The 20,918-nt window shown below is 41.4% G+C and overlaps 1 protein-coding gene across 10 annotated transcripts in view; it reads right to left on the reverse strand.

Annotated features, from left to right (window-relative positions):
• LOC140195095 (LIM and calponin homology domains-containing protein 1-like) overlaps positions 1 to 16,722 on the reverse strand; it is a 384,102-nt gene extending 367,380 nt beyond the window's left edge. For all 10 annotated transcript variants that reach the window (XM_072252809.1, XM_072252808.1, XM_072252807.1 and 7 more), the window contains exon 1: positions 16,330 to 16,722. In XM_072252809.1, the coding sequence (XP_072108910.1) occupies positions 16,330 to 16,428 (99 nt within the window). In that variant the 5' untranslated portion in view covers positions 16,429 to 16,722. The remainder of the gene's footprint in view (positions 1 to 16,329) is intronic.
• Between the last annotated feature and the right edge of the window lie 4,196 nt (positions 16,723 to 20,918).

Here is a 20,918-nt window from a genome sequence, read left to right on the forward strand (position 1 = left end):
CTATGTTTCTTCAGACTTGAATTACTGCATATATCGAATGCAAAGCAGACTAAAATGTCATGAGTTCTGATGAAAGGTCAAAGTTATGAAACATTAACCCTGTTTCGCTGCTGGTGCTGCCTCATCTGCTGACTATTTGCAGCATTCTTCTTTAATTTACACAATGTATGTTGCTGCTTACATGTGGATCTACCATGAGGTATTAATATTCACTCCCTTGGAAGAGAATACTTGGATGATATGAATCAGCTGAAAATCACCTCTCCTTGCAAGCAGTCTGTTATCTTTCAGACTAATATTTCTTAAACACGTGGTCCTGCAGACACAGGGGCCTCTTATTCACCTTTACCAGAACTACTAGTCATTGAAAATTTTCTATCCAATTCAGTTAGCAGGGAAGATTTATGACTGTAAAAATGATAACTTTAAATACTAATGAGAGGTTAACAGAGTTATTCTGGTTACATTTTTCTACCAAAGCTAGAATGCAATATTTACTTCAAACCTAAAGCAATATATTTAAATTCCTGATCAGAAAGGAGTTTCTGTCCTCCTCAAATCCCTTCTGTGATATCCAGCTAGGACCCATCCCTCTCCAAATTCCTAGCAATATCCTATTGATCCCCATCCCCTCCTCTCCACAAACCCCTCTGCCTCCACTCCCCTCCCCTCCCCACTGGCATCTCCCCGATACCAATCCCTTCTCTCCTACTCCTGGTGGCAGCCTGCTGCTCTAGTCTGCACAGCCATCATCCAGCCTCTCCATATGAACACTGAAAACAGAAACAGATTGTATCAATGAGAAGCAGATGCTGCAAGATTCAGTCCACAGCACAAATGTCCACATCACATTCCTGGGAGTCCTCCTGACTGCTGATCCTGCTATCACCAAGTAAACAAATACCATTGTAACCGACTCCACACACTCCCCATAGATTGATGGATGGCCACAAGAGAATGCAGAGGGCCCTGGGCTGAGCAACAGCAATAATTCCATTAACTCTCCCCTTGCCTAAAGGAGCTTTGCAGTTATTTGAATCCTGTGAGTAAAAGGAATGGTAACAGCAGAGAATGAAATTAATTATGGTTCAGAAAAGAAAGGCTGCAGGCGGTTAGGGGCAGGAGGGAATTGAGCCTTCATCGGTTTGAGGGAATTGAATTTGAGGTGGACATGTTTTAGAGGTTTTAGAGGCAGAGACTTTGTTGGTAGATGAGCAATATAGAAGACAGAGGCCCTATTGGTTACATGACAATGTGAGACAGAGCAGCAGAAATGAGTGGAAATAAATGAGGGAGGAGGCTAGAAGGGAAGGAATAACTAAGGAAAGAGAGCTGACAAAGACGTGGGGGCAGGGGGGGGAGCAAAATCATGGGCATTAGTGCAGGTGCCTGTCTGTGTGCACTAATGTTTGTATTTGGCAACATGTATGTGTCCAAAGTCTGTAGCTGAACCTGGTCTCCAGTCACTATGGGCCTGCTTGCCATTGACTCAAGACAAACCTCTATCAAAATGGGCAATAGTTGGTATGCAGAACTAAAGTGGATGCAAGTTACTATGAATAAAAACAGAATTTCTGTAACCTTGACTTTCAGGGACTAGCGAACATGACAATAACCATTTAAAACCCTTTAGCTATACTCACAACCAATATTCACCCTTGCTGACTTAAATTCTGCACTACACCCTGAATCTCTATGTTGGATATTCTTGGGGATAAGCTGAATTGCAACTGACTACTTACCATATCCCATATGTGGAGCATTTCATCCATTCATTGCACTGCCCCTGAGAAACGCTGTATCATTCTGCCCTGCAGAGCTGATGGATAGTTAGAATGACAATAAAGTTTTTTGAATCTTGAATCTTTGAATCTTAAAGGTTATGGGCATCACTCACAAGACTGGCTTTTATGGTCCATCCCTAATTTTCCCTATCTCCAATTACTGCTTGATCAGTACTATACACTGTGTGACCACACCCCAATCAGTACTGCCCAAATACCGTTGCTTGTCGTTGACAAAACAGTATCAAGGTATACAGCCCAAAAGGCCCCCGTAGGAACTCTAACTATCCTTTTCAGCATATCTTTTCAACAAATTTATTATTTGTTTCATTTTATTGATCAATATATCCCCATTGATATTATTTTATATGATGAAATACATGACTTTCATGAGGAGACTCATCTTTTGCATAAATAGTGTGGCTAGAATACACACAATTTGCAAGCTGTTCAGTCCAACAACTCCATGCTAGTAATTGTATAGTCCATTTCCTTCTATTCCCTTTTTACTCATGTGCTTGCCATAAACACACCCATGCTATTCACCTACATGACAGTATTTCTTTAGAAATCTGTCTAAAGAATTATCACTTTTATGACAGGCTGCCAAATGTTTATTTTCTTAACTATGAAATATACTGTAAGTGGTACTGAATACATTCCATTAGTCCCTGTGTACCAACAAATCATGGGAAAAAAATTACATGTGAAACTTCCTCTCACCAAATATAAAATTTTTGCCAAACATCTATTTACTCAAATAATGAATCATAATGCCAACAATCTAGCTTTCACTGTTTCTGTAACATGATTAGTAGCAAAATTGCCATATTATGAATGTTACTCAAAATCTCTTGACAGCCCTGTAAAACCTGTTGGCTTGTTTATTGAAGTACACTAGCAGTTTCGGGGCTATAAGAATTCAATTGGATTTAATATTTACGGCAAGGGAAATTAAACAATCTCTCTGGTCCTATATTATAATGAATAGAGTATTTTTCAAGTTATCATGAGAATAAACTTTCTATAAACTTCTATTATTACATTCTATAAATTACAAAAATAAACATATTCATGACTTAAAATAGTCCCAAAAGAAATCAAAATACTGCTAATGTGAGACTTTTTTTAGTTCATGTTGCAAAGAAAATACTGCCATTGCCCACAGAGATTGCATGCACATTACATTATTCAAATGCTTGGTGCAGTTTATGTTCAGTAAACCATTATGTTTCAAGTTACTTATCCATTAGGCGTCACACCATTCAATTAAGTAGTTTAACAGTTGTTCAGGAGAAATAATGCAAGAGGAATTAACCATGACTGGACATGGCAAATGCCTGGAATAAAATATTCTGTTGTCTGATTAGCTCTGATTGCATGTTCGTGCACAAATAAATTCCTTTCAGTTATTCACATTTACCAACAAAGTAATGAACAATGCTGGAAGGTAGCTTCCTCCGCAACATCATCTATCACAAGAAGTGGAGGAGGCAACATGTGTGTTGGCAGTCTGAAGATGCGAAGACTAAAACTTGTTCTAAATCTATACCTGTGCCAGATAGACAAATTATAATAACTTGAAGTCAGCTTTAGTAGAATTGAATTCTGTGCCAAAAACAAGTTTCATTAATTCAAGGATTGTTAAAATTACATCTCTTGCTACCCACAATCTAGCTCCAGAATGAAACATTATCATCATCAAGTATGTGAAACAAAGTAAGGACTTGTATTTATATATTCCACTTTTCATACCTGCAGAATGCTTAATCAGTTTTAATACAAGGAAAATGGCAGCAAATTAAAACAAGGTCCCACAAAATACAGTTGGATAAATGACAGTTGAGAAAGAAATGTTGATGAAGATATTTCCCCCTCATGTTCTCAAGGTAGTAAGTTTTTTCTCAAGCCTCCTGTCTAGAAAAGTGTCTCTATAAATACAAATAACTGAGATTTTTATTTCCACTTTTGAAAATTTTCCAGCATCAATGACCCAAATCATCATCCCTTAGATGTATGTAGCAACACGTACGTTGGCAAGGTCATCACACCTGAACTCTCCTTTGACCCACTCATTCATGATTTCAACACTCAAAACTTACAATCATCATGCTATAGTGAGAAGTGTGAATCAGTAAGATCAGTATGAAAGCTAAAATATTTAATAACAATCCTACTGAAAGTAGAGTTTCATTTTCATTTTTAAATCTTTTTATTAATTATTATTGAAAATCGACAACAAAATACATTAAAATAATCAAGTCAATATATCAATATATATAATAAGAGTCAAACTATTAACCAAGCTAAACAGCATATCAATAATAATAATTGTTAAAAAAACAAAATGTTAAAGCTCAAACAACAGGAATTCTGCAGATGCTGGAAATTCAAGCAACACACATCAAAGTTGCTGGTGAACGCAGCAGGCCAAGCAGCATCTGTAGGAAGAGGTGCAGTCGACGTTTCAGGCCGAGACCCTTTGTCAGGACTAACTGAAGGAAGAGTGAGTAAGGGATTTGGAAGTTGGAGGGGGAGGGGGAGATCCAAAATGATAGGAGAAGACAGGAGGGAGAGGGACAGAGCCAAGAGCTGGACAGGTGATGGGCAAAAGAGGATATGAGAGGATCATGGGACAGGAGGTCTGGGAAGAAAGACAAGGTGGGGGGACCCAGAGGATGGGCAAGAGGTATATTCAGAGGGACAGAGGGAGAAAAAGGAGAGTGAGAGAAAGAACGTGTGCATAAAAATGAGTAACAGATGGGTACGAGGGGGAGGTGGGGCCTTAGCAGAAGTTAGAGAAGTTGATGTTCATGCCATCAGGTTGGAGGCTACCCAGACGGAATATAAGGTGTTGTTCCTCCAACCTGAGTGTGGCTTCATCTTTACAGTAGAGGAGGCCGTGGATAGACATGTCAGAATGGGAATGGGATGTGGAATTAAAATGTGTGGCCACTGGGAGATCCTGCTTTCTCTGGCGGACAGAGCGTAGATGTTCAGCAAAGCGGTCTCCCAGTCTGCGTCGGGTCTTGCCAATATATAAAAGGCCACATCGGGAGCACCGGACGCAGTATATCACCCCAGTCGACTCACAGGTGAAGTGTTGCCTCACCTGGAAGGACTGTTTGGGGCCCTGAATGGTGGTAAGGGAGGAAGTGTAAGGGCATGTGTAGCACTTGTTCCGCTTACACGGATAAGTGCCAGGAGGGAGATCAGTGGGGAGGGATGGAGGGGACGAATGGACAAGGGAGTTGTGTATGGAGCGATCCCTGCGGAATGCAGAGGGGGGGGGGGGAGGGAAAGATGTGCTTAGTGGTGGGATCCCATTGGAGGTGGCGGAAGTTATGGAGAATAATATGTTGGACCCGGAGGCTGGTGGGGTGGTAGGTGAGGACCAGGGGAACCCTATTCCTAGTGGGGTGGCGGAGGATGGAGTGAGAGCAGATGTACGTGAAATGGGGGAGATGCGTTTAAGAGCAGAGTTAATAGTGGAGGAAGGGAAGCCCCTTTCTTTAAAAAAGGAAGACATCTCCCTCGTCCTAGAATGAAAAGCCTCATCCTGAGAGCAGATGCAGCGGAGACGGCGGAATTGCGAGAAGGGGATGGCGTTTTTGCAAGAGACAGGGTGAGAAGAGGAATAGTCCAGATAGCTGTGAGAGTCAGTAGGCTTATAGTAGACATCAGTGGATAAGCTGTCTCCAGAGACAGAGACAGAAAGATCTAGAAAGGGGAGGAAGGTGTCAGAAATGGACCAGGTAAACTTGAGGGCAGGGTGAAAGTTGGAGGCAAAGTTAATAAAGTCAACGAGTTCTGCACACGTGCAGGAAGCAGCGCCAATGCAGTCGTCGATGTAGCGAAGGAAAAGTGGGGGACAGATACCAGAATAGGCACGGAACATAGATTGTTCCACAAACCCAACAAAAAGGCAGGCATAGCTAGGACCCATACGGGTGCCCATAGCTACACCTTTAGTTTGGAGGAAGTGGGAGGAGCCAAAGGAGAAATTATTAAGAGTAAGGACTAATTCCGCTAGACGGAGCAGAGTGGTGGTAGAGGGGAACTGATTAGGTCTGGAATCCAAAAAGAAGCATAGAGCTTTGAGACCAAAAAGAAGCGTAGAGCTTTGAGTCCAAAAAGAAGCGTAGAGCTTTGAGTCTAAAAAGAAGCGTAGAGCTTTGAGTCCAAAAAGAAGCGTAGAGCTTAAAATGTTAAAGCTATTTTTTTTTGGAAAAAAGAAAGAAGGAAAACAATAACCCCTACTAATTAAAACAAAAAAACCCAGCTAACAAAAAAACACACATTTGGAGCACAAACCCGGAGCTATACGCCATACAACCTTCTATAAAAAAAAATCAATCCGCCAACCAAATCCATTTACCCAAGAATCAGAAGGGGACCATCTTAATTAACTCAAATCAAATGATAGTAACCGGCAAAAGAGCCCTAACTTTCCTCAAAGTCAAATCGAGGATCAAAAGTTCGACTCCTGATTTTTTCCAAACATAGCATCACCTGAGAGAGCCATTGTATCAAAGTGGGAGCAGAAGCATCTACTTTAATAAAATAGCCCTTCTAGCCAATAATGTAACAAATGTAATTACATGTTGGTCTGATATAGAAATACCATGAACATATTGAGGAATTATACCAAACAAAACTGTCAATTTATTAGGTTGTAAATTAATTTTTAAAGCTTTAGAAATTGTAGAAAAAATAGATTTCCAAAACTGTTTCAATACAGAACATGACCAAAACATATGTGTCAATGTAGCTATCTCAGTTTTACATCTATCACACTGACTATAAACATTAGGAAATATTTTAGACTGTCTCTCCTTTGTCAAATAATAGAGTTTCACACTGGGAGATCTAATGGTTTTAATGAACAATAAGTTAAATAAATCCCATGGGATATTGCTTTATAATTTGTCCAATGTGTAAGTATTGATATAGAAAGAAGACTGAAAACTAATTGTAAACAAATATAAATAACTTGCAGTTTGACAAAAAAAAACATTGGCTTCAATTTGAGACTTTGTTTACAATAGGTTTTGATCATTTCCATTTTTTGGCTTCTGGCCATGCCAGATGTCAGGAAATTCCAGCATTAGCTAATATTTCCAAGTTTTTGTTGTCAAACGTTTTAGCAAGTTGTTAGTAAAACAATGACCACATATAAAAAGTTGATTAATCATTTTATTCACTTATCTAGAAACCTAACTAGTATCTTCCTAGAGTTTTACTGATACCAAGAAGCAATGATATATATTCTTGTTGTGCTCTCTGGGACAAGCCAGTTAAACTGTTTTAAGCCTGGTCAGTGTCTTTATGAAAACTACCGGAGAATACCAGGTGCAGTAGGCTCCCCGGCTGGGAAAATGATTCAACCAACAGACCTTATTTGCAGTATATCCCCAGGTGCATATCAATCACATGAGCCTACACTAAAAATTATGCTGATGCAAACTAATTCTTCATAAATTTCTGGTATTGTTTTACATCAACTATTTTGTGACCAGCAGAAATTCTCATGTACTTGTTTTTTTTTAAATTACTCCATAAATATTGAGTGGAATGGTACTCAGGTGTGTAATAATTCCACGGTTTCTGTGCCTGGATCAAGTACAATTATCATAAAATCTAGTGTCACATGACAAGTGGGTTATCATATCATAGAATCATACAGCACAGAAATTCACCTTTTCAGCCCAGGCTTATCCATGCAAACCCATTTGACTGTCTTATGCTATATCCTTGATCAAATGCCTTTAAGTTCTTATAATTATATCTCTGCTGGTAACAATCCAGATATTCACCACTCTCTGTATGAAAAGTTTACAGCTCAGATCTCCTTCAAATTTTTCCCTTCTCACCTTAAGTCTGTGCCAGCTAATTCCAGACTCTCCTGCTCTGGGAAGCAAAAAGACTCTGGCTATCTATTTTATCTACGTCCATCATAATTTCCTAATCTTCAATAAAATTACCCCTCAGCCTCCTACGTTATAGTGAGAATAAACCCAGCATATTGAATTTCCCCTTATAACTACAGCCTTCCTTTCCAGACAACATGTTGGTGAATCTCTTCTGCTGTCCCCATTGCTACCACATCCTTCCCGTAGTAGGGCGCACAGTTCTCTAAGTGCTGTCTAAACAATGTTCTGTATAGCTGCAACATGATGTATTCAATGCCTTAACCTATGAAGGCAAGCAAATGCCATGCCTGCTTCTTTACACTATCCATCTATGTGCCACTTTCAGAGATTGTAGACTTGCACGCTAAGGTCCCACTGTAAATCAATACTCCTACGGTTCCTGCCATTTATTCTATATGCCTTATACAAATTTGACTTCCCAAAGTGAATTACCTCACTCCTGCTTGGATTACATTCCATCTGTCACTGCTCCACCCAACTCTCCAGCTGTTCTATGTCCCACTATATCCTTACACAAGTTTATTTGCTATTTATGACTCCACCAATTTCCATGCTATTTGCAAATGTCCTAATCTGATCACCTGCATTCTCATCCAAATCATCTATATGCATTACAAGTAACAAACATCCTAGCACCAAACGCTATGGTATGCCATACTGACTTCCAGGAAGGAAAACACATCAACCATTATCCTCTGCCTCCCATCATCCAGGCAATTTTAGACCCAGTTTGTAAATGCACCTCGGATTCTTTTTCCCTCAACCTTCTGCACCAGCCTACTACGCAGGATTCTGTCAAAAGCCTTAGAAAGGTTTTATGTGTTTATTGTAATTTATGTATTTTAAGTCCTCATAAATTATACTGGGGTGCTACAGTAGCGTGGCAACACAATGCTATTACAGCTCGGGGCAGGGTTCAGTGTTCAATTCTGTCGTCCTCAGTAAGTCAATTTGTACATTAGTACGCACGGGTTTCCTCTGAGTGCTCCAGGTCCCTTCCACAGTACAACAACATACCAGTTAGTAGGTTAATTGGTCATTGTAAATTGTCCTGAGATTAGACTAGGGTTTAATCAGTGGTGTTGCTTGATGGCATGGCTTGAAGGGCTGGAAGGCCCGATTCCACACTGTATCTTTAAACAAGTAAATAAATTTGCCTACCAAATTGTTTTTATCAATTTTCTTAGTTACCTCCTCAAAAATCCCAACCAGATTTGTGAGGCGTATCTCCACTGCCTAAAGCCATGATAACTCCTCCAAATTGGTTCCTGCTTGTGAAAATAAACATAAACGCTTTCCCTCAGAATCTTCTCCAACAACAACACAGGTCACTGGCTTGTAGTTTCCGGAATTATTCTTAATACTGCCTAAGGGACAACATTAGCTATTCTACACCTGCCTTACAACTAGCCAATGACTTAAAAAAAAATGCAAAAATTTTCATCAGACCCATAAATTTCTTTCCTTAAGCTTCCCGAGATACAACGCTTCAGACCCTGTGATTTTATCTATCTTAATGTTCACGTCCTTCCTGAAACTGACATGTTCCATAGTATCAGTATATCCCTCCTTTAGCTGCACATCTTCCTCTCTGGGAAATATCAAGAAGTATTCACTCAGGTACTTGCTCATTCATTCAGTCTCCCAGTTCCACACATAGATTACCTCTTTTAGTCGCTCAGCAGACCTACTCTTTCCTTAACTACCCACCGCCTCTAAATTACTTGGAAAATATTTTAGGATTCTCCTTAAGCAATACACACAAGATGATGGAGTAACTCAGTAGGTCGGGCAGCAAGGGAAATAAACAGCTGAAATTTCAAGCTGAGACCCTTCATCAGATCTTTTGATGTTTATGCACAGAAAAACATAGACTGAATACCATAGCTATGTTAAACTAAATCCTTATGCCTGCACAATGTCCATATCCCACCATTTTCCTCACATTCATATGCCTACTGTATCTAAATGTTTATTAAAAGTCTCTAATGTTCTGCCTCTACCACCACCCCAGGCACCCAACGCTCTCCGTAAAAAAAATTGCCCCTTATGTCTCCTTTGAAATTACCCCCTCTCATCTTAAATACATGCCCTCTAGTATTAGACATTTCAACTCATAGAAAAAGATACTGTCTGTCTACTCAATCTATGCCTCTCATAATCTTATAACCCTCCATTAGATCGCCCCCTGCCTCCGCTACTCCTGAGAAATTAACCCGTGTTTGTCCAACTTCTCATTTTAGCACATGCCCTCTAATCTGACCATCATCCTGGTAAACCTCTTCTGCACTATCTCCAAAGCCTTGCCATCCTTCCTATAATAGGGCTACCAGAAATGTGTACAATACTCCAGAGGTACCCAACTACAGTTTTATAAAGCAACAACATAACTTCCTGACCTTTGAACTCAATGCCTCAACTAATAAAGGCAGGCATGCCATATACCTTCTTATCAACCTGCATAGCCACTTTCAGGGAGCTATGAACTTGGATCCCAGGTGTCCTCTGCTCCTCAACACCGTTAAGGGCCTGTCTCTTTACATTTGACCTACCAAGGTGCAACACTTCATATTTGGCCAGATTAATCTCCAACTACCATTTCTCTGCCTATATCAGCAACTGATCTATATCCTGCTGCATTCTTTGCCAAGTTTTCCACACTATCCACAACTCCACCAATCTTCATATCATCCACAAACTTACTAACCCACCCATCTACATTTTCATCCAGGTCATCTGTATACATCACAAACAGCAAAGATCCCAGTACAATCCCTGCAGACACCACTAATCAAAGACCTCCAGCTAGAATAAGTCCCTTTAAACACTACCCTCTGTCTTCTATGGGCAAGCCAGTTCTCAAACCAAATGGCCAATTCACCATTGTTCCTATGCACCTTAATATGCTGGATGAGCTTTCCATTCGGGACCTTGTCAAGCACCTTACTAAAATCCACAGCTCCACCTTCATCAATTACCCATCACCTTGTCAAAAAACTCAATTAAGTTAGTAAGACATGATTTGCCCTGCACAAAGCCATGCTGGCTCTCCCTAATTAGGCCATGGTTTTCCAAATGTTCATAAATCCCATCCCTAAGAATTTTTTGCAGTAACTTCCCCCAACACTGACATAAGACTCATCTGTCCATAATTTCCAGGATTATCCCTGGATCACCTCTTGAACAATGGAACAACATTAGCTCCTCACTTGTGACTAGGAAGGAGATAAAGATATTGGCCAAGGCTCCAGCACTCTCTTCCCCTTGCCTCTCTCAATAACCTGGGGTATATCCCAACAGGCCGAAGGACTGATCCACTTTAACACTACCTCCTCCTTTACTTCAAAGTGCTCCAGTATATCAACATGCTCATCACTGATCTCCCTGTCCTTCATGTCCTTCTCCTTGGTAAATACTGATGTAAAGTACTCGTTAAGAACTTCACCCGCATCCTTCGCATCCAAGCAAACGTTTTCTCCTTTATTGTTAAGTAGTCTCTCTTCCTAGTTATCCTCTTGTTCTTGATCTATGCATAGACTGCCATGGGATTTTCTTTAATCCTCTTTACCAAGGACATTTCATGACCCCTCCTGGCTTTCCTAATTTCCTTCTTGAGTTCTTTTCTGGCTTCTTTATAATCCCCTAGGGCTCAATTTGATTCTAGTTTCCTAAGCTTTACATACTTATTCTTCTTGACTAAATTCATCACCTCCCTCAACATCCAAGGTTCTCATACCTTGCCATCCTTGTCCTTCCTTCTGACTGGAACATACAGTGCCTATCAAAAGTATTCACATCCCTTGGAAGTTTTCATGTTTTGTTTTATAACATTGAATCACAGTGGATTTAATTTGGCTTTTTTGACACCAATCAACAAAAAAGACTCTTGCGGTGTCAAAGTGAAAACAGATCTCTACAAAGTGATCTAAATTAATTACAAATATAAAACTCAAAATAATTGATTGCTTAAGTATTTGCCCCCTTCAAGTCAGTATTAAGTAGCTACACCTTTGGCAGCAATTACAGCCTTGAGTCTGTGTGGATAGGTCTCTACCAACTTTGCACATCTGGACACTGCAGTTTTTCCCCATTCTTCCTTACAAAACTGCTCAAGCTCTGTCGGATTGCATGGGGATTGTGAATGAACAGCCCTTTCAAGTCCAGCCACAAATTCTCAATTGGATTGAAGTCTGGACTCTGACTTGGCCATTCCAGAACATTAATTTTTTTGTTTTTAATCTACTGCTGTGTAGCTTTGACTTTTTGCTTGAGTTCATTGTCTTGTTGGTAAACAAATCTTCTCCCAAGCCATATTTCTCTTGCAGACTGCATCAGATTTTCCTCCAGGATTTCCCTGCATTTTGCTGCATTCACTTTACCCTCCACTTTCACAACTCTTCCAGGGCCTGCTGCAGTGAAGCATTCCCCCAGCATGATGCAGCCACTACCATGCTTTATGGTAGGGATGGTGTGTTTTTAATGTTTAGTCTGATGGTCAAAAGGCTCATTTTTGGTTTCATCAGACCATAGAACATTCTTCCAGCTGACTTCAGAGTCTCCCACGTGCCTTCTGGCAAATTCTAGTCGAGATTTCATGTGAGTTTTTTTCCAATAGTGGCTCTCTCTTTGTCACTCTCCCATAAAGCAGCAATTGGTGAAGCACCTGGGTAACAGTTGCTGTATACACAGTCTCTCTCATCTCAGCCACTGAAGTAACTCCTCCAGAATTGTTATAGGTTTCTTGGTAGCCTCCCTCACTGGTCCCCTTCTTGCATGCTCATTCAGATTTTGAGGATGGCCTGCTCTGGGCAGATTTACAGCTGTGTCATTTTCTTTCCATTTCTTGATGATTGACTTAACTGTACTCCAAGGGATATTCAGTGTCTTGGAAATTTTCTTGTATCCATCTCCTGACTTCTGCTTTTCAATAACCTTTTTTGTGGAGTTGCTTGGAGTGTTCCTTTTGTCTTCATGGTGTAGATTTGCCAGGATACTGATTCACCAGCAGTTGGCTCTTCCAGATACAGGTCTATTTTTACTACAGTCAAGTGATAGATCTTGACTACACACAGCCCTTCACAGATAGATCTCCATTTAACTAATTACATGACCTCTAAAACCAAATGGCTGCACCAGTGATGATTTGGTGTGTCATATTAAAGGTGAGTGAATACTTATGCAATCAATGATTTTGAGTTTTATATTTGTAATTAATTTAGATCACTTTGACATTACAGTGTTTTTCAGTTGATCAATGTTAAAAAAGACACATTAAATCCATTGTGAAAAACAACATGAAAACTTCCAAGGGGGTAAATACTTTTTTATCTTTACTGTATTTTTACTGTACTGTGTGCAGTTTGTCTTTAAACACCCTCCACATGTCAGATGTGGATGCCCAAAAAACAGCTGTTCCCATTTAACTACCCCTAACTCCTGCTCTCATAATTTGCCCTGCTCTAATTTAATACTCCCCTGCAAGGCCCATGCTTATCATTGTCTATAGCTATAATAAAACTTAAGGAGTTGTGATCACTGATTTAAGAAACCCTCCTGGATACACTTAACAAATTCTGTCACATCTAAACCACTTGCACCAAGAATGTCCCAGCTTATATTAGGGAAGTTGAAGTCCCCCATGATAACAATCCTATTGTTGTTTGTTTGTTCATTTTTTTTACACACCTTTCCTTCATTTGCCTGCACATCTATTCCTCAATATCCCGGATCCCAGTGGCTATAGGGTGAGGGTGGGGGATCGTAGTAGAGTCTCATCAGAGTGATTGCACCCTTCCTATTTTTGAATAGACTCAGTGGACAAGCCTTCCATTATGTCCCCCCTAGCTGCAACTGTGATATTGTCCCTGATCAGTAGTGCAACACTCCCCCCGCCACACCAACTTTTATCAAACATTGAAACCCTGGGACATTAAGCACTATTCCCATCCCTCTCTCAACCAAGTCTCTGCAATGGACACAACATTATAGTTCTATGTACTTACCATGCTCTAAATTCATCTCCTTTACCAATAATACTTCCAGCATTAAAATACATACACTTTAAACTACCTGTCCTGTCCTATCTACTACTTTGTTCCTGCCTATTTTTACTTATTCATCTGTACTATTATTCTACTCCTCACTAACACATGGCACTGGGAGCATTCCAGAGATTACTATCTTTGAGGGTCCTGCTCTTCAGCCTCTTTCCTAACTCCCTATCCTCTGTGCAGGATCTCTTCCCCCTATTACCTATATTATTAGTGCCAATGTGCACCACAGCCTCTGGCTGCTCACACTCCCTCTTGAGAATATTCTGCAACTGCTCAGAGACATCCTGGACCCTAGTACCCAGGAGGCAACACACCATCCTGGCATCTCTTTCTCCACCACAGAGACCCTTGTCTGTCCCAGAAACTTTCATGTCTCCTATCACCATCACTCTGCCAGATTTTAACCTTGTCTGCTGAACCTCAGACCCAACTACAGTACCACTGGCCTGCATGTTGCTGCACTGCCCTGATAGGTTATCCCCCAGAGCAGTAACTTGTTGATGAGGGGAATGGTCAGAGGGGAAGCCTGTACCGACTACTTGCTCCCAATACTTCTCCTGCTGGTCACCCATCTTCTATCTGAAGCCTGCACTGTGGATGTGACCACCTCAGTAAACATTTCATCTACAAGGTTTTCAGATGGTCCTGGGTCCATCCAGTTGCAGCTCCAATTCCTTGCCCCCTTCAGTCAGGAGATGAAGTTGGGTGCATTTCCTGCGAGACTGTTAGGTACCCTGAAATTCCACAACCTTAACCATACTGCCTCCAATGAACTAAGGATTTACAACCAATAAAAAAATCTTACCTGTTCTTATCTGTTCCTTCTCTCTGAAACCTTTGAGTTTTGCACTCACCTCATCTGTCCTCGCTGAAGCCTATTGAGCCAAAGCCCCACTCCCAAAATGGCCACTCCTCTTACACCTCCCTTGTTTTAACTACTTCTCTTGCCACAGATCCTCATAACTTTCACTCTTATGAGGTCACATCTGCCTGAACACCTCTAAATGTCTCCAACTTATAGGATGTTGACTTAGCTACAAGTAACTGCTCCCAGTCTACTCCTACCAAATTACATCTTATAATATTAAAATCAGCCTCTCCGGATTCAGGACCTTAATTTCCAACCATCCTTATACCATTCCAAAGTATCTTGAACCTAACAGAGTTATGGTTACTATATCCAAAATGTTCTTCTGTTAACACTCACCTGTCTACATTCTTAAGACTGAGTTTAGTAGAGATAAATAATTCTACTATAGAACTACTAGCTCAAAAAAGATCCCAGGGAGGGACTTTAAAATTCCACATCCACAGAACCTTTCACATGAAGATGATCCCAGATAATATTGAGGAAATCAAACCCCACTAGGACAATCCTGTTTTTACAACTCCATTATTTTCCTCTGATCTGATTTGAAGTCACATACACGTGTACTTTTAAGTGTTAAATTATAGTTTATTTATCAAAATAAACAAACTCTAGAAATAAGGGTAGTACCTATTCTTGGTACAATTATTAAGATAGCGTGTTACATTGTTTTGCCAGGTATCGCTGCAAAATTCTGACACTTGCCCGTCGAGGCCGGGACTGCATTAGTTTCAGTGGTGTGTGTGTGTGTGTGTGTGTGTGTGTGTGTGTGTGTGTGTGTGTGTGTGTGTGTGTGTGTGTGTGTGTGTGTGTGTGTGTGTGTGTGTGTGTGTGTGTGTGTGTGTGTGTTGGGAGGGGGTGCGGAGGGGTGTGTCATGGAAAGTTCTCCGGATTTTCAATGGCAAACTCAAACAACAAGCTCTGAGGCTCACTGCACTCGCCTGTTGGACGCTAGTCCGCCGGTTCCCGGTCTTCCTAAAGCTCCTCTACCTGTGGCTGCACAAGCAATGTGGTCATTAATGTGCCCGCCATCCCCAGATTCGGCAGGCACTTTCTAGCGTCTCACTCGGTCTGCGGCAAATCCACTCAGCTTGGCTCCAGCCTCCAGCCTCGGATACCGAACATAGCAATGTAAGCAGCTCCCAGAAGCACAATCTTACAAAGCGTTTTAGTACGGTTTGGGTGATGCAGTGCACTGACTGTAAAACTGGTACACTGACCAAACGCCACACCAGACACCTCTTTCCTCTGCATTAAACAAACACCGTTGGAAGCGTCGTTCCCGGGTTATCTATTGGCCGCTGCGGCTGCAGGAAGCACAAACACCCCATGAATCACCTTAATCATGGATGCGAGCTCCCCACACTCGGTCAAACTTCCTCTTGCTGCTACTGAGCGGGGTAACATTAGTAAAGCGCTCCATTGCAGCAAGTGCCTGCACCCTTCTCCTCCAGTCAAGGTTACCGACCGTTCGTTTTAAATTGCGGTCAATATAAAACTTGCCATACAGCACAGCCTATATAACACTTGCATGGAATTGTGGTAGGGTGTTACTAAACCCTTTGCAGATGATACTTTATGCATTTTTGTAGCTGCCGTTCCAAGTCGATGGGAGACAGCACTTGAAGCAGGCTGTGAGCCACACAATTGCCTACTAATATCGAATCAAAATGCAAATGCCGTCAACTTACTTCTATCCAGTGTTGAGCCTCGGTGAAGGCGGGCCCGGGGCCGGAGTCTTGCTGCGGAGTCTCTCCCCACTCGCCGTCTCTGCCGCTGGGACTGGCCATTTGCAAACCCGCAGATTAAAATGAGACAGGTCCTAGTAACAAGCCGCTCTCAACTCTGACTGCTCCAGGCTGGGTGCTGATTTCAGAACGGGATGACAGGGGGTATTGCCACGGTCCTAATGTGAGTTCCCCCCTCTCCTTGACTTGTACTGTACTGAGCAGGACTGGGACGGGGGGGAATAAGACTGGCCGCTCGGCGCTGAACAGGGAAGCAACACTAAAAATACACACAGCAAATCCACCCTGGTGCAGCCAATGGAAATCCAGAGCACCGTCTCCGCTGACACCTCTTCAAGCGCCTTCGTCCGTGTGGACGGGCAGAAGCTGTCGCTGATCAACACCAGCGATGAAAGGAAGGCTCAGAGGTTTCAAAAGGTTTAGTTTTGGCTGTCAAATGAAGTGTTCATTTTAATTGCTTCTCTTATTTTTAACGGGTGGGAGTCGATGATGGATGGCAAAGATGCTGTCAAAGCAACACACAAAGATCAAGCTAAGTGAAATGGTGAACTTAATGTCGTTCATCGATTGCTTCTGTGTATCTTTCGTTTGCTTCATTAAAATTGCCGGTTTCAACTTATCATGCAGTCAAGTTCAGCCGGTTTGTGGTGCGCGCGTGTTTCCAGAAGTACTTGCACATTGTTTTCCGGCGATCCATCCTCGGTATTTCGGCAGACAAACCTCGGAAAATAACACTGGACTCTTTCTGCTGATCCCTGGGCCTTTAGTACTGACAAGAACTATACGGAGGAAGATGATACTGTTTTTAGATGTGCATTACTGAAAACGTAAATTAAAAAATGCACCTTGCTGCATTACTAGACCGTTCAGTGCATCAAATACAACCAGTTAAAAGGTAGACGAGTACCTTCCTGAGACTTGCCTCTGCTGGTGTGGACCCAGCCAGAATCTGAATATACTTACTGGTGACCTAGTAAACATCTTCTGAGGCAAAACTATTGGGATCAATGATTATTTACTACCACTACAGTTCTTTGTTAATCTTTGTTTATGTATACTTTATCATAAACTCTATCGTGCTTCTTTATTTCCCTGTAAATGCCTGCAAACAAATAAATCTGAAGGTAGTATATGGTGACACATACGGACTTTGATAATAAATTTATTTTGACCTTGACTCCAGTTCTGTGTTTGCTAAGGCCAATGATGAGGCCAGTGTGAACCACACCAGTATAAACGGTGGACAGGAAGTGCGAGGTGGGGTAGATGTGTGGGTTTGTCTGTGATGTGGTGCACGCCCTCCTCCACTTACACTGACTTCTGTGTCCTCCTGCAGCATGGACCAAAGTTGTCAAGGTCATCCATATTGCCCCTTCTCCACTTTGAGTCACCATAAGCTATAAGGTTCCCAGAAGTCAGTGGGAACGTTGTGTTTAAAAGAGGCTCTGAGAACATGCTTAAATCTTTCTCTCTGTTCCTTTGACCATGCCTTAACAGAGTGTCGCTTCTGAAAATCAGATACTGGGCAGGTGAGTAACGTTTCCTGATCAGCCTTGGTAGTAATTAGGGTCTCAATGTTGGTGGGAGAGAAAATGTTGGGATTGGTTCACTAATCTACTAGTGGAATAGGAGGATTTCATGGGAGAATTATTGATAATATCTCTAGTTCTTTGAGGTGCATGTAAGTAGCCAAAGTCTTGGAAGCATAGAAAAAGACAGGAATTATTGCTACCCATTAGACACTGAGCTTTGTGCCATGTTTCAGATTGGTCTTTTCTTCAAAAGGTCAAAGCTGTGCTAGTTCACCAAAGGCGATGGTGAACATCGTAATTATTATCTCTATGTTGAGAGATGGCTTCCAGGAGCTGACAAGTGATCTACTGGAGAATGGTAGAGATCATTCTTTTGCAGATGTTGAATGTAAGGTCAATTCTTTAAATTGCTTCAGTGAGCAAGTTAACTATCATTTGGAGATTGGTCTCCGTACACGCATGCAAACGTAACTGAATTCTGCAACTAGATGACTGAGGATGGTGTGCCATTGTTTTTTAAGTGGCGGTTAAGTAAGGCAAACAGTTTCCCATTTATGATGGCACAGTAGTTCAGTTATTAGAGTTGTTACCTCATAGTTCTATGACTTGGGTTCAATCATCTGCATGTTGCTTCCGTATGTGGGTTTCCTCCTGCACTCCTGTTTCCTAAAGACATGCATGCTGGTAAATTATTTGGTGTCCATAGCCATAAGACCATAGGAGCACAATAAAGCCATTTGGCTCATCACTCTGTCAATCCATCATGGCTGATTTATTTTCCCTCTCAACCCTATTTTCCTGCTTTCTCCCAGTAACCTTTGATTCCCCTACTATTCAAGAACCTATCAGCCTCCACTTTAAATATACCCAATGACTTGGTCTCCCCAGCCATTTGTGACAATGATCCACCACCCCCTAGCCAAAGAAATTCTTCCTCATCTCTATTCAAAAGTGCATCCTTCTATCCTCAGGCTCTGCCCTCTGATACTAGGCTCTCCCACTACTGGAAATATTGTTTCTCAATCTACTCTACCTTGGCTTTTTAATATTCGGTAGGTTTCAATGAGAAACCCCCCCCCCCCATTCTTCTGAAGTTCTGCTAAACTCCAGTGAGTGCAGGCCAAGGGCCATCAAATATTCCTCATACAGATGTGAGTACAGGCCCATAGCCATTAAATGCTCCTTGTACTCACTCATTCCCCTGGCAGGAATTCCCAATGTTTTTTATGCCATGGACAAATATCCCAAATTGGAAACTCCTTCCCTAATCTGAAGGTGGTCGATTGAAATGCAGGGAGCCTAAAACGGTGATAATGTAGTTATTGAAAATAGGTACTTGTTGATCAGCTCAGAATGGTTGGGTCAAAGGGCCTGTTTCATTTTGTATAAACTCCATGATTCCTGGAAGCTGAATTCCATTTTATTTTAAGTTTGCTGTTGGCTTGGTGCTGCATTATAAAGAGAAAGATTATTAAAAGTGTTGGGTGATGAATTAATCTTGTTTGAAACCAATTCACCAAGATTAGATCTTTTGTTGGCCTGTTGAGGAGGGACAGATTATCTCACAAAAGCAATCAAAGGTGCAACAGTGGCAAGAACATCTATTAATCGCGCAAGTTCTTAAACTGTTTCCAAGCAAAGGCTGTCCCCATTCTGCCAACAATATTGCTCTTGTTTGGGTTCAAGGCTCAGTAAATAAAAAAAACTTTGCTCAGACTGAGGAGGTGATTAACAGCCGGATGAGTAATGTTTCTTTTTCAGAAAGTGACAAGTTTTATATCAGAATTCCAGCATTCAGTATTATTGTAATAGAAAGCGTCGAATAATCTTACAATAGATTTAATTGCCCGAGATGCACATTCGACGCAAATGCGAGTGATGTCGGCGTCTTTCAGCTCCAGGCAGCCGCCCATTGGCTGTTTCTCGGGCCGTGGAGGGAGGCTCGGCCTGGTCTCCGGGTGAAGATTGCCCCCTGCTTGTGAATCGCTGTCAAGGCTTCGGGTGTCTTTTTTCCCCCGCAGTCGTAATTTCTCCACGATAAACACTGGATTTAAAAAAGAATCTTCCCATATGAGGAAAATTGACAGGAAAAAACACTTCTGCCTCGATACCAAGGTATTTCTTTATGTAAAGTGGTAAATGTACTCACTGTTTTACCCGATTATTGCTTTTAGTCTCCCATCCTACTGTCTACCACCATCATTTACTGATTTCATTTACTGTCTACCACCATCACTTTTCTTCTCGTCTTCTCGCCTCCTAGGAGAGAGGCTGTGTGAAGTGGGGAGAACAGCCATCCACGTGAGTTGGTGGAAGCTGCACGTAAAATGCACAGTAGCTCTCACCTATACCTTTCCCATCCACTGCCCATCACCCCTTACCCCGCTGAATCTCCCATCCCTTTATCTTTCCTTTTCTAGCCCTTCACCTTCCCACATCATTTGCAATCCAGTGTTCCAATACCTAGTTCAAACCTGTATACTCCTCTTTCCCTAACCTCACAGTGAACTTTCTCTCTTGTTCCTCTTGCTTCTATCTATTTCACTCAGTTCCACCATATCCTCTTGTCCACCTTTCACTATATTTATGACTTCTTATTCTCCTATATTATACATATTTATTTTTCAAAACTAATTAGTAATTAATATTTTAATTATGATACTATAATTAGCTGGCTGCAAAATACAAATGGTTCTTTAAAATTTTGAGACAATGTTAATTGAAAACTTGTTTTGACTTGAGATGCGTATATAGGACTGACAGGAATTATGTATTTCCCCAAACACAGAGGTCAAAACAAGGAGGCATAGATTTAAAGCACAAACCCTCCCTAGGTTATGACAGGGTTTCATTTCTGAGAACTGTTTGTAACCCCAACAGTTCATGAGTCAGAAATATGTCTAATGAGCAATATATTTAAATAGAAGTATAGGCCCATGAAAGCAACATGTAGTTAAACCAGGGCATTTAACTTAACCATAAACACTAGAGATTCTGCAG

Source organism: Mobula birostris, chromosome 3 (genome assembly GCF_030028105.1).
Source record: "Mobula birostris isolate sMobBir1 chromosome 3, sMobBir1.hap1, whole genome shotgun sequence".
In the NCBI taxonomy this organism is placed as follows: Eukaryota; Metazoa; Chordata; class Chondrichthyes; order Myliobatiformes; family Myliobatidae; genus Mobula; species Mobula birostris.